This window comes from Meles meles, chromosome 1 (genome assembly GCF_922984935.1).
Source record: "Meles meles chromosome 1, mMelMel3.1 paternal haplotype, whole genome shotgun sequence".
In the NCBI taxonomy this organism is placed as follows: domain Eukaryota; kingdom Metazoa; phylum Chordata; class Mammalia; order Carnivora; family Mustelidae; genus Meles; species Meles meles.
This window is the reverse complement of record NC_060066.1, coordinates 111842256-111855297: the sequence shown is the minus strand read 5'-3', so window position 1 is coordinate 111855297 and position 13042 is coordinate 111842256. Positions and strand designations below refer to the sequence as shown.

Here is a 13042-nt window from a genome sequence, read left to right as displayed (position 1 = left end):
CCCTGCATCTGGGGACCAGCATTAACTTGGAGTCTGGTTGAAAGCACTCAAAAAGAGCAAAGGATCGTGGGGAAATTTGTGGGAATCAGGGCGGTTAGGGACAGGGGCTTAAGTCCCTGGACCCAGGACAGCCTCCCCTGGCGCTGAGCCAGAGAGAGTGCAGTGGAGAAATCAGGTCTTAGTCCCTGGAATGTGTGGGGTGTGGCTCCCATGAGGGGCTGGGATCCTTGTCAGATGTCAGAACGGAGGCGGTGCTATCAGAGGCTGACATGTGCACGCCCCACACCCTCCCCTGGGAGAGGTGCAAGCAGGTGCCAGCCCAGTGCTTTCAGACCCGGAAAGACCAGGCACGCTCAGCCCAGGCCAGCGGGAAAATCTCAGTGTGCCATCACTGCTTGGAACCTCTCTGGTGGTCTGGAACTGCCCAGCTGCCGCTGCTGCCGTGGTTTTGAGTACAAGCAGGAGATCCTGCAACCCCAGGGACCATGACGCGGAACCTGCTCTGCCAGCAGCTCTGCAGCACCCACAGGGGAGCAGACTGAGGCTTCTCTCTGAGAGAGAGGTCGGGGTGCAGTTTGCTTTCCTCTAAACCTCCAAAAACCATCAAAAGCTGTCAAGGCGAGAGAAAAAAACAAAAAACAAAAAACGAACAAACAAACATAAAAACCTCCAGAAAACAAAAGCCTGAAAAACCGGTTTCCTCAGAGCCCACTCCTCTCAGGGGTGGGAGGGGGGCGGGAGGACTTAACTCAGGGAATATCATTGACTGAAAACCCACGTGGCAGGCCCCTCCCCCAGAAAACCAACCGGGAAAGGAAAAAAAAAAAAAAAAGACAAGAGAACAACCACCACTACTTCTTAGATACAAGTTTTATTTTTAACTCGTTCCCACTATTCTGGTTCATTTTTTTTATATAGATAATTTTTTTAACCTATTTACCATCACAGTGAGATGTCCAGTACATCAAATTCCATAATAACCTTCTAACCTGAACTTTTTGATGCATACAACCGTGTTTTTCTTTTGCTTTTCTATTTTTTATTTTTTTTTTAAATTTTAGTTTAGTTTAGTCTAGTTTATTCTTTTTTTATTTTTATCTTATAATATTCATATAGAGTTAAACTTCAAGGTAACCCCCTTTCCCCAATCGATGCTATCCCTATAGGTAAACCAATTTTTACTCCCCTTTATCTTAGGAAAGTTGAGTCCTTTAACAAAGATATCAATATACATCCAGGAAGAATCAAAATAATCTTCCTCGCCCACACTGAGAATTTATAACCCCTCTCCCATCTTTTTCTTCCGCCAGTGCTTCTGTGTATTTGTGTTTGTCCTGATAGTATATAAATCTTATACTTGGGGTTCATTTTGATGAGGTTCTTTTTTGTTTTGTTTTGCTTTTACATATGTATTTTTTTTCTCTTGTCATATACTTTTATCAGTTTTTTTTTGTTTGTCTGTTTTTGTTTGTATACTTCATAAATCTTACCTTGGGTCCCATTTGGGCTGAGCCTTCTCTTATATCTTCCCCCCTTTTCCTGTCTCTCTCTCTCTCTCTCTCTTTTTCTTTTCTTTTTTCTCTCATTTGGGTGGGAAATCCTGATTGCTCAGAAACGTTCCAGGGTGCACCTTGACTGCACCAAAGTCAATACATCCAGCTACATCCGTTCAGTCATCTCTCACCAAAATGACTAGGAGGAGGAATGCCCAGCAGAAGAAAAATACAGAGGATGGGCCTTCTGCAACAGAGCTAATGGCTATCAACATAGACAGTATGTTGGAAAGGGAATTCAGGCTAACAATTATCCAGTCAGTAGCTAGGTTGGAGAAAGCCATGGATGACCAAACGGAATTGATTAGGGCAGAACTGAAAGCCACCAGGGATGATGGTCAAAATGCTCTGAATGAGTTTCAATCTAATCTAAATTCTCTAAAAGCTAGGGTAACTGAGACAGAAGACAGAATTACTGATCTGGAGAACAAACAGATAGGAGCAGGAGGAAGCCTGGAACAAACAGCTTAGAAGCGACAAAAGTAGAATCAAGGAAATAAATGATGCCATGAAACATTCCAACATCAGAATTATTGGAATCCCTCAAGGGGAGGAGAAAGAAAGAAGTCTAGAAGATACAGTGGAATAAGTTGTCTATGAAAATTTTCCCAATCTCATGAATGGAACCAGCGTTCATAGAGGCAGAACGGTTTCCCCCCAAGATATAGATTCTCAAAAGGCCTTGAGACACCTAATAGTCAAAATGAAGAATTATAATTGTAGGCAGACGCTCTTCAAAGGAGCCAGGACAAAGAAGCTCCTTACATACAGAGGAAAGCCCATCAGAATAACGTCAGACATGTCCCCAGATACCTGGCAAGCCAGGAAGGGCTGGCAGGATATATTCAGGGCACTAAATGAGAGGAACATACAGCCAAGAATATTTTATCCAGCAAGACTGACATTCAAAATGGATGGAGAGATAAAGAGTTTCAAAAACTGGCAAGGCTTAAAGGACTATGCAACCACCAAGCCAACACTGGAGGAAATATTAAGGGGGGTTCTATAAAAGAGAAAAAAATCCTAAAAATATCATTGAACAGAAATATAGAGACAATCAACAGAAAGACTTCAAAGGTAACACGATGTCAAAAATGTATCTATCAATAATCACTCTCAATGTGAATGGCCTAAATGTGCCCATAAAACAACACAGGGTTGCAGATTGAATAAAACAACAGGACCCATCCATATGTTGTCTACAAGAGACCCATTTTGAACCTAAAGATACACCCAGACTGAAAGTGAAGGGATGGAGAAGCATCTTTCATGCCAATGGGCCTCATGGGCGCCTGGGTGGCTCAGTGGGTTAAGCCGCTGCCTTCAGCTCAGGTCATGATCTCAGGGTCCTGGGATCGAGTCCCGCATCGGGCTCTCTGCTCAGCGGAGAGCCTGCTTCCCTTCCTCTCTCTCTGCCTGCCTCTCTTGTGATTTCTCTCTGTCAAATAAATAAAATAAAATCTTTAAAAAAAAAAAAAAAAAAAAAAGGCCGGGGTAGCGATTCTCATATCAGATAAATTAGATTTTGAACTAAAGACTCTAGTCAGAGATACAGAAGGACACTACATCATTCTTAAAGGAACTATCCACCAAGATGATCTCACAATTATAAATATCTACGCCCCAAATATGGGAGCACCCAATTACATAAGAAAACTATTAATCAAGATAAAGAGTCATATTGATATGAATATATTAATATTAGGAGATCTTAACACGCCTCTCTCAGAAATAGACAGATCATCGAAGCAGAAAATCAATAAAGAAATAAGAGCATTGAATGAAACATTGGACCAGATGGACCTCATAGACATATATAGAACATTCCACCCTAAAACAACAGAATACTCATTCTTCTCAAGTGCACATGGAACCTTCTCCAGAATAGACCACATACTGGTTCACAAAGCAGGACTCAACTGATACCAAAAGACTGACATTATTCCCTGCATATTCTCAGATCACAATGCTTTGAAACTGGAACTCAATCACAAGGAAAAGTTTGGAAGGAACTCAAACACCTCGAAGCTAAAGACCACCTTGCTTAAGAATGCTTGGATCAACGGGGAGATCAAAGAAGAACTTAAACAATTCATGGAAACTAACGAGAATGAAGACACTTCAGTCTAAAACTTATGGGATACAGCAAAGGCTGTTCTGAGGGGGAAATACATAGCCATCCAAGCCTCCCTCAAAAAAAAATGGAAAAATCCAGAATACACCAGCTGTCTCTACACCATAAAGAGCTGGAGAACCAACAACAAATCAAACCAACACCACATATAAGAAAGGAAATAATCAAGATTAGAGCAGAGATCAATGAGGTAGAAACCAGAGATACAGTAGAACATATCAATGAAACTAGAAAGCTGGTTTTTTGAAAGAATCAATAAGATCGATAAACCATTGGCCACACTAATCCAAAAGAAAAGAGAAAGCCCAAATTAATAAAATTATGAATGAAAAGGGAGAGACCACAACGAACACCAAGGAAATAGAAATAATCGTCAGAAGTTATTATCAACAGTTATATGCCAATAAGCTAAGCAACCTAGATGAAATGGAGGCATTCCTGGAAAACTATAAACTTCCAAAATTGAACCAGGAAGAAAATGACAACCTGAATAGACCAATATCTAGTAACGAGATTGAAGCAGTGATCCCAAACCTCCCAAAAAACAAGAGCCCAGGACCTGAAGGATTCCCTGGGGAATTCTACCCAACTTTCAAAGAAGAAATAACACCTATTCTCCTGAAGTAGTTTCAAAAAATTGAAGCAGAAGGACAACTTCCAGACCCTTTTTATGAAACCAGCATTACCCTGATCCCCAAACCAGGCAAAGTCCCTACAAAAAAAAAAAAAAAAAAAGGAGAATTTCAGACCAATATCACTGATGAATATGGATGCAAAGATTCTCAACAAGATCCTAGCAAACAGGATCCAGCAGCACATTAAAAAGATTATCCACCATGACCAGGTGGGATTCATCCCTGGGTTACAAGGATGGTTCAACATTCACAAATCAATCAATATGATAGAACAAATCAATAAGAGAAAAGAGAAGAACCATATGGCCCTCTCAATTGATGCAGAAAAAGCATTTGACAAAATCCAGCATCCGTTTCTGATTAAAACATTTCAAAGTATAGGGATAGAAGGAACTTTCCTGAACTTCATAAAATCTATCTATGAAAGACCCACAGCAAATATCATTCTCAATGGGAAAAAGCTTGCAGCCTTCCCGTTGACCAGGAACACAACAAGGATGCCCACTCTCACCACTCTTGTTCAACATAGTATTAGAAGTCCTAGCAACAGCATCAGACAACAAAGAGAAATAAAAGTTATCCAAATTGGCAAGGAAGAAGTCAAATTCTCTCTCTTCGCAGATGACATGATTCTTTATATGGAAAACCCCAAAGACTGCACCCCCAAACTACTAGAACTCATACAGCAATTCAGTAACGTGGCAGGATACAAAGTCAATGTACAGAAATCAGTGGCTTTCTTATACACTAACAATGAAAATACAGAAAGGGAAATTAGAGAATCGATTCCATTTACTATAGCACCAAGAACCATAAGATACCTGGGAATAAACCTAACCAAAGAGGTAAAGGACCTGTACTCAAGGAACTACAGAACACACATGAAAGAAATTAAAGAAGACACAAAAAGATGGAAGACCGTTCCATGCTCTTGGATTGGAAGAATAAATATTGTTAAAATGTCTATACTGCCTAGTATATAATCTATACTTTTAATGCCATTTCGATCAAAATTCCACCGGTATTTTTTAAAGAGCTGGAGCAAATAATCCTAAAATTTGTATGGAATCAGAAGAGACCCCGAATTGCTAAGGAAATGTTGAAAAACAAAAACAAAACTGGCGGCATCACGTTACCCGATTTCAAGCTTTACTACAAAGCTGTGATCACCAAGACAGCGTGGTACTGGCATAAAAACAGACACATAGACCAGTGGAACAGAGCAGAGAGCCCAGATATAGACCCTCAACTCTATGGTCAAATAATCTTCGACAAAACAGGAAAAAATATACAATGGCAAAAACAGTCTCTTCAATAAATGGTGCTGGGAAAACTGGACAGCGATATGTAGAAGAATGAAACTCGACCATTCTCTTACACCATACACAAAGATAAACTCGAAATGGATAAAAGACCTCAACATGAGACAGGAATCTATCAGAATCCTAGAGGAGAACATAGGCAGTAACCTCTTCGATATAAGCATAGCAACTTCTTTCAAGATATGTCTCCAAAGACCAAGGAAACAAAAGCGAAAATGAACTTTTGGGACTTCATCAAGATCAAAAGCTTCTGCACAGCAAAGGAAACAGTCAACAAAACAAAAAGGCAAGCCACGGAATGGGAGAAGCTATTTGCAAATGACAGTACAGACAAAAGGTTGATATCCAGGATCTATAAAGAACTTCTCAAACTCAACACACACAAAACAGATAATCATATCAAAAAATAGGCAGAAGATATGAACAGACACTTCTCCAATGAAGACATACAAATGGCTATCAGACACATGAAAAAATGTTCATCATCACTAGCCATCAGGGAGATTCAAATTAAAACAACATTGAGATACCACCTAACACCAGTTAGAATGGCCAAAATTAGCAAGACAGGAAACAACGTGTGTTGGAGAGGATGTGGAGAAAGGGGAACCCTCTTCCACTGTTGGTGGGAATGCAAGTTAGTGCAGCCACTTTGGAGAACAGTGTGGAGATGCCTCAAGAAATTAAGAATAGAGCTTCCCTATGACCCTGCAATTGCACTGCTGGGTATTTACCCCAAAGATACAGACGTAGTGAAAAGAACGGCCATCTGTACCCCAATGTTTATTGCAGCAATGGCCACGGTTGCCAAACTGTGGAAAGAACCAAGATGCCTTTCAACGGATGAATGGATAAGGAAGATGTGGTCCATATACACAATGGAGTATTATGCCTCCATCAGAAAGGCTGAATACCCAACTTTTGTAGCAACATGGATGGTACTGGAAGTGATTATGCTGAGCGAAATAAGTCAAGCAGAGAGAGTCAAGTATCATATGGTCTCACTTATTTGTGGAGCCTAACAAATAACATGGAGGACGTGGGGAGATGAAGAGGAGAGGGAGTTGAGGGAAACTGGAAGGGGAGATGAACCATGAGAGACTATGGACTCTGAAAAACAACCTGAAGGTCTTGAAGGGGTAGGGGATGGGAGGTTGGGGGAACAAGGTGGTGGGTATTAGGGAGGGCATGTATTGCATGGAGCACTGTGTGTGGTGGAAAACAATGAATACTCTCATGCTGAAAAGAAATTTAAAAAAAAAAAAAAAAAGGAAGGGAAGAAATCCAGACTCTTAAATATAGAGAACAAAATGGTGGCTGCAGAGGGGAGGTGGAGCACGGTTAAATAGATGAGCATTAAGAAATGGACAGAATTGTTAAATCATTATATTGTACACCTGAGAATAATATAACAATATGTTAATTATTTTTAAAAAAAAAAAGGTCTGTAGCCATTTATTTGTCCTATAGTAGTGAGTCAAGAGCTGAGTATTCATGAAGGTATCACAAAGGGGATTCACTACACCAGCCTTGTAGAGTTGTTGCAAGGATTAAATAAACTCATGCATATAAAACACTTTGTGTACATAGATGACCCTCAAAAAAGATTATTGGAAACTGCTCACAGTGAGAAGATACTAGACAAAAATAAGTCAAAGGAAAGAGAGGAGGAAAGTTGAGACAGTTTACAACAGTAAAGCAAGGAAGGAAAGCATTCTAAGAAGGAAGAGACATTTAGAAGTACCAAACTCAGGAGTAAGAAGAAAAATGAATGAAGGTAAATGATGACCTTCAAGAGAGCAGTTGAAGAATTAAGGAGGAAAGTTAAATGCAGAAGGCTTAGGAGAAAGAAAAGGGTGAGAATTTAAGCATATATTATAGAATAATTATTGTAGAAATTTGGCAGTGAAAGTTAGGAGGGAAATAGCAGAGTACCTCTGACTTGTTTACAATAATTTAGGATCTTACCATCAACTTCCACTTTATCCAAATGAAAATCATTCAGTGAATAAACTCAAGTTCTGAAATTCACATTGCTAAATTACCATATTCACCGGAGCACTCAGGAGCTAGCTGATGTTACTACCTTCCCCAATTACAAAGACTATTTGTACCACGAGCTGCTGTGACCTGGGAGCGCTGTCACATGATCACAGCCAGCCAAATAGCCTAATTTGATTTGTAAATCTACCTGCAGACTTGTAACTGGACCATACCTTCCTCCCATTAAGTCATTGACACTCTTCTTTTGTCTGGCAGCTCCACTAGCATTTCAAGTAATTCTACCAAATTAATATACCTGATTTTCTCTCCATGTGCTTTTTCCTACTTGACTTTTAGTTTTAATCACAGGATTTTAAATGATTTTCTCTCCTTTTCTGTAAATAATCAAACCACTTGGTATTATTTCTCCATTTTATTGTCGCAAACTATTATTTCTCTTCCCTTCAAAATATAATCTAAATCCTTAACACAAGGAAGATTAAATATAATACAATAGGGGCACATGGGTGGCACAGTTGGTTTAAAGTCTGTCTCTTGGTTTCAGCTCAGGTCGTGATCTCAGGGTCATGAGATCAAGCCCTGAGTTGGGCTCTACTTGAAGGGTGGAGTCTGCTTAAGGCTCTCTCCCTCTCACTTTGCCCCTCTCTGCTTTGTGCGTTCCCTCATATAAATAAATCAATCTTTAAAAAAATTAATAAATATAGTATAACATTACTCTAATTAAAAACTAAGTAGAAAAAGTAACTGCATCTCTCCTGGGAGAATTTCTTACCTTTTAGAAATTTCCTCTTGATCCTTAGCTATTTCTGCATTCATTTCACTTTGTGAGGGCAATGTCCTTAGCCCTAAAGAGGAAAATCAAAATTTTAAGTGTAAAATCTCCCCACGGGGAACAATAATCCTATTAATAATCACTATGCCAGGGGGAAGTCAAAGAAATACAGGATAATTTTCTGTACCCAAGGGGGGAATACTTCACTAGATTTAGTGAATTATCCCATTATCCTTACAAATGACATTAACGATAGTAACTTACTGTATTCTACTTTTGGAAGATATTTCTCCTATTCTGCCTTCTAACCAATACCATCCTCCTCCCTAACATCATCTTCCTGATTGGGAAATGAAATAATGGACATGAGGAAATATTTAATGGCCCCACAAGTATATGAAAAATAAAGGAGGAAGTAAAAGGCAGGATGGGGAACCACACCCACATTTGTACTCTTTGTAATAGACTTTGTACCACAGGGAGAGAAGGAAAACTAAATTTTTTATCCCATTTTATGCCCAAAGTCCTATAAAGGTAAGCTTTTCCCTATTCTGCTTGGATTCATCATAGTTTCAGAGGCAGCCCATTTCATCTTGAAATGGGAATAGCTAACCAAAAAAAAAAAAGAAAAAGAAAAAACATTGGCATGTTTGTTCCTAATGTTAAGCTGATTTTGTCCAACCCTCAAAGTTTCACTCCTTGGTTCTGGTTCAACCCTTTAAAGTGATACTAAGCAAATCAGATCCTTCTTCCAGGGACATTCTTCAAACCTTTGAAGGGAACTCTCTTATCTCCCCTGAGTTTTATCTTCTCTAGGTAAACCACTCTGGCTCCTTCAGTTATACTTCAAATGTCACATTTTCAAATCCCTTAACCATTCTTGTCTCTCTCCTTTTCATGTACCCCAGTTTCACTTTTTTTAAAAAATTTTATTTATTTATTTGACAGACAGAGATCACAAGTAGGCAGAGAGGCAGGCAGAGAGAGAGAGGACGGGAAACAGGCTCCCTGCTGAGCCCAGGACCTCGGGATCACAACCGGAGCTGAAGGCAGAGGCTTTAACCCACTGAGCCACCCAGGTGCCCCCAGTTTCACTTTTAGAATATGTCTTTGGGAAAAACAAAATAAACTATGTCTTTGAGTATGTACTGTCCAGTTGAGACAAAAATTTAAGTTCTTAGAGAAAAACAATTATAAGTTCTAGGACATTAGATTTCTTTAATGCTGCTAGAGATAATTAAGCCTTTTAGAAGCTATATCATTTTCCTGACTCATATTGAGCCTCCCAAACCCTTAAGTTTTTTCTGATGATCTCCTAGCCAAAACTAAAAGAGGAGGAAAAGGGGGAAAGTCAGAACTTGAGAGGTTGAATCTTATATATTCTGGACTAGTCTTTAACCAGGTCTTAATTTTTGGCTGAAATCAAATCATGCCATTTCCATATATGCTTTTCTCTATAATGAAAGTTTACATTCCTTTGCTTTACAAATAAGTATCAGTTGTCTAAAATCTAGATGAGTGGATTCTAGTCTGCAGTACCATTGGAATTAATGAAGGAACATATTCTCAGAGATCTTATGTCTACCTCACTTAGATTTATAAAATAAATACCACCAGGCAAAGCATATCTATTTGGGAAAATTTCCCAGGAGATTCCAATATATGTCTATAGTTATAAGTTATAACTTTACATTCATTCAAGAATAATTTTTGAGCATGAATTTTAATGCCAGGCACTGTTATAGTCATACATACTGTTTAGTTATTTAAAAGCAAGAATGTAAACAGAAGTAAACATACCACTAAGTAGTTAGATAGCATCGTCACTTACCTTTAAATACTTGAGTCACCCAGCGTCCTTGCAGCTCTGAAATGGGCATAATGGCACCCAAGGGCTGGATCAAGCCTATGATCGCAAGAGTAGGCTTTTCCAGGTTAGGAGGGAAGACCTTTTTATATAGGGATATCTTGTTTTTGACTACTTGGACAGAATCTTCAAGAAAAGGGAAGGCAAAAGTATAGCCTGTGGCAAAGATAACAGCATCAATGTTGTCCTCCCTGGAGCCATCTTCAAATATGGCAGCTGTTTCTGTGAATTCCGTCACATTTCCTTTCACCTTCACCAAACCAGACATTATACGATTTGGCAGGTCATCATTCACTGTTGGATGTTGACTCAGAGCTCTGTAAGCGGTGATAAAGATCAGAAGAAGGAGAAATGAGAGAAAGAAAAAGAGGTATCAGCAATATGTAAGTAAAATTCCACTTTGATGGAGGTGGTTAAACAATATGCTAATGGTGTCCCTCTTGGTCTATCCATGAATTTTGGGGAAAGTCTAATGTATACCAGCTTGGCACAGATCAGGATCTCAGAGCAGATGTTGGGACCTGGATGTCATTGAAAGAGAAGACAGGGGCACCTGGGTGGCTCAGTTGGTTAAGGATCTGTCTTTGGCTCAGATCATGATCTCAGAGTCCTGGGATCAGGGCCTGTATCTGGCTCTCTGCTCAGAGGGGAGTCTGCTTCTCCCTCTAACCCTTCCCTGCTTGTGTGTACTCTCTCTCTCTCTCTCTCATAAATAAATAAAACATTTAAAAAAATAGATGACATTGGAGAAGTAAAAGAAGAATGGGCAAGAAACAGTAGTAATATTTTCAGTGATATGATAAGGCCACAGGCTACAGATTCTATCCACAGATCAATGAGTCTGGAGAACTGAACTGTCTACATTCTATTGAGTCTCATTTCTAGTTTCAAAGGCCCAAGAGCTAGAATTAAACCATGATTTTCCAAACTGTATAATATATGACATGTATATAGTAATTTATAGTTAAAAATTAATTCTATATATATTCACTTATTTGAGTCTCATACAATGAAGGAGGCAGGACAGGTATAATTATCCAAGTTTAGAGATGAGGAAATTGAGGCCTACAGAACTTAAGTGGCTTTCCCAAGGTTATACAGACCAGGATTTTAGAATTTGTCTCAAAATGGTTTACTGCGAATTCCTTTGGGAGCCTCTGATCCTCTTAAGTAGTATTTTCTTAGAGATAGCATAGGATAAGGGTGCCCCCCAAAATAGGGTTTCCAGTGTCTTGGACCTTTCTAAAAATCAGTCTGGATTCTTGGGCCCTTAGTTAACAGGCTCTGAGAATTCTCAGCCATCATATTCAGACAGAGCTGGTCTACCCTCAGGAACATAGTCTCAAAGTATCACCCCACTGATCAAAGGGAAAAAAATCTTTGCAAAGGAGAAATTTCATAGGTGCCACTTTATCCAGCTGATCAAATTTAACATTAGTACAGGATAAACTCATATCATGTGGATGCTGGTGTGATCCACCAAGAAGGTACAATATAACCTATGAGTATTTGTGCCAAAATGTTTAACCAGAATATAGTAAAGGGGAAACAACTATGCAAGTCCAAATTTAGAGATTTTTCTATAAAATACTTGGCTCAATTCTTTTATAAAAGTCTATGTTGAAAAATGGTGAATTATTTCAGATGAAGAGAAATTAAAGAGACCTAACATTTAAATGCAATTGGCTAATACCTGAAAGGATCCTAGATTTAAAAATAAAAAAGCCATAAATATTTTGGGGACAATTTAGGAAATCTGAATATCTGATATATTAGATAATGTATTTTAGCAATGCTGAATTTCCTGTGTGGTCTCTATGTTATGTTTATATGGGAGAATATCCCATTTCTTATATCCCATTTCTTAATATATATTGAAGAATGTAGGATAAGGTGTCCTAGTGACTGTGACTTACTCTGAAATGGTTTAGGAAAAAATCTGTATGTATCTATGGATGGATGGATGCTCTATATGTAGGGATTTATCTCTCTTTAGAGAGGGAGAGAGAGAGGAAGCAAATACAGCAAACTTTGGACTTTTTAGATAGGTGAATCTAAGTGAAACGTATTATGTGTACTCATTGTACTTACTATTTTGGAATAAGTAAATCTGAACACTAAAGAAAAGAGAGTTGGGAAAAAGGCATTTAAAAATCAGCCTCTAGGGGCGCCTGGGTGGCTCAGTGGGTTAAAGCCTCTGCCTTCATCTCGGGTCATGATCCCGGGGTCCTGGGATAGAGCCCCGCATCGGGCTCTCTGCTCAGTGGACAGCCTGCTTCCTCCTCTCTCTCTGCCTGCCTCTCTGCCTACTTGTGATCTCTGTCTGTCAAATAAATGAATAAGATCTTAAAAAAAAAAAAAAAAAATCAGCCCCTAGGGTGCTTGGGTAGCTCAGTTGGTTAAGCAACTGCCTTTAGCGCAGGTCATGATCCTGGAGTCCCGGATTGAGTCCCGCATCAGGCTTCCTGCTCAGCGGGGAGTCTGCTTCTCCCTCTGACCCTTTCCTCTCTCACATTATCTCTCTCACGTAAGTAAGTAAATAAATAAATCTTAAAAAAAGAAAATCAGCTTCTAGAAATGCTTTCACAGTCTATCTTCCTGTTTGAGGACTCCCATACTTCATTCATACCCTCACAGCTCTCCATGCATTTATCATATTCTATTGCCTGTCATCTCCTTAGAGTATTTAAGGTAAGATCCATTTCTGAAGTCTGACATTTATTTCTTGTGTAACTTCATAAAAATTAGTTTCTCT

General features: G+C 39.2%; 2 protein-coding genes across 5 annotated transcripts in view; one reads left to right on the top strand and one right to left on the bottom strand.

The window, feature by feature from the left end:
- The window catches only part of CHD1L (chromodomain helicase DNA binding protein 1 like), a 155488-nt gene that overhangs the window by 28159 nt on the left and 114287 nt on the right, over positions 1 to 13042 (top strand). The window lies entirely within an intron of this gene.
- Positions 1 to 13042, bottom strand: part of FMO5 (flavin containing dimethylaniline monoxygenase 5) — a 36101-nt gene that overhangs the window by 2203 nt on the left and 20856 nt on the right. For all 4 annotated transcript variants that reach the window (XM_046007962.1, XM_046007953.1, XM_046007943.1 and 1 more), the window contains 2 exons: positions 10252 to 10604; positions 8421 to 8493 (listed from right to left, as the gene is read on the bottom strand). In XM_046007962.1, the coding sequence (XP_045863918.1) occupies positions 8421 to 8493; positions 10252 to 10604 (426 nt within the window). The remainder of the gene's footprint in view (positions 1 to 8420; positions 8494 to 10251; positions 10605 to 13042) is intronic.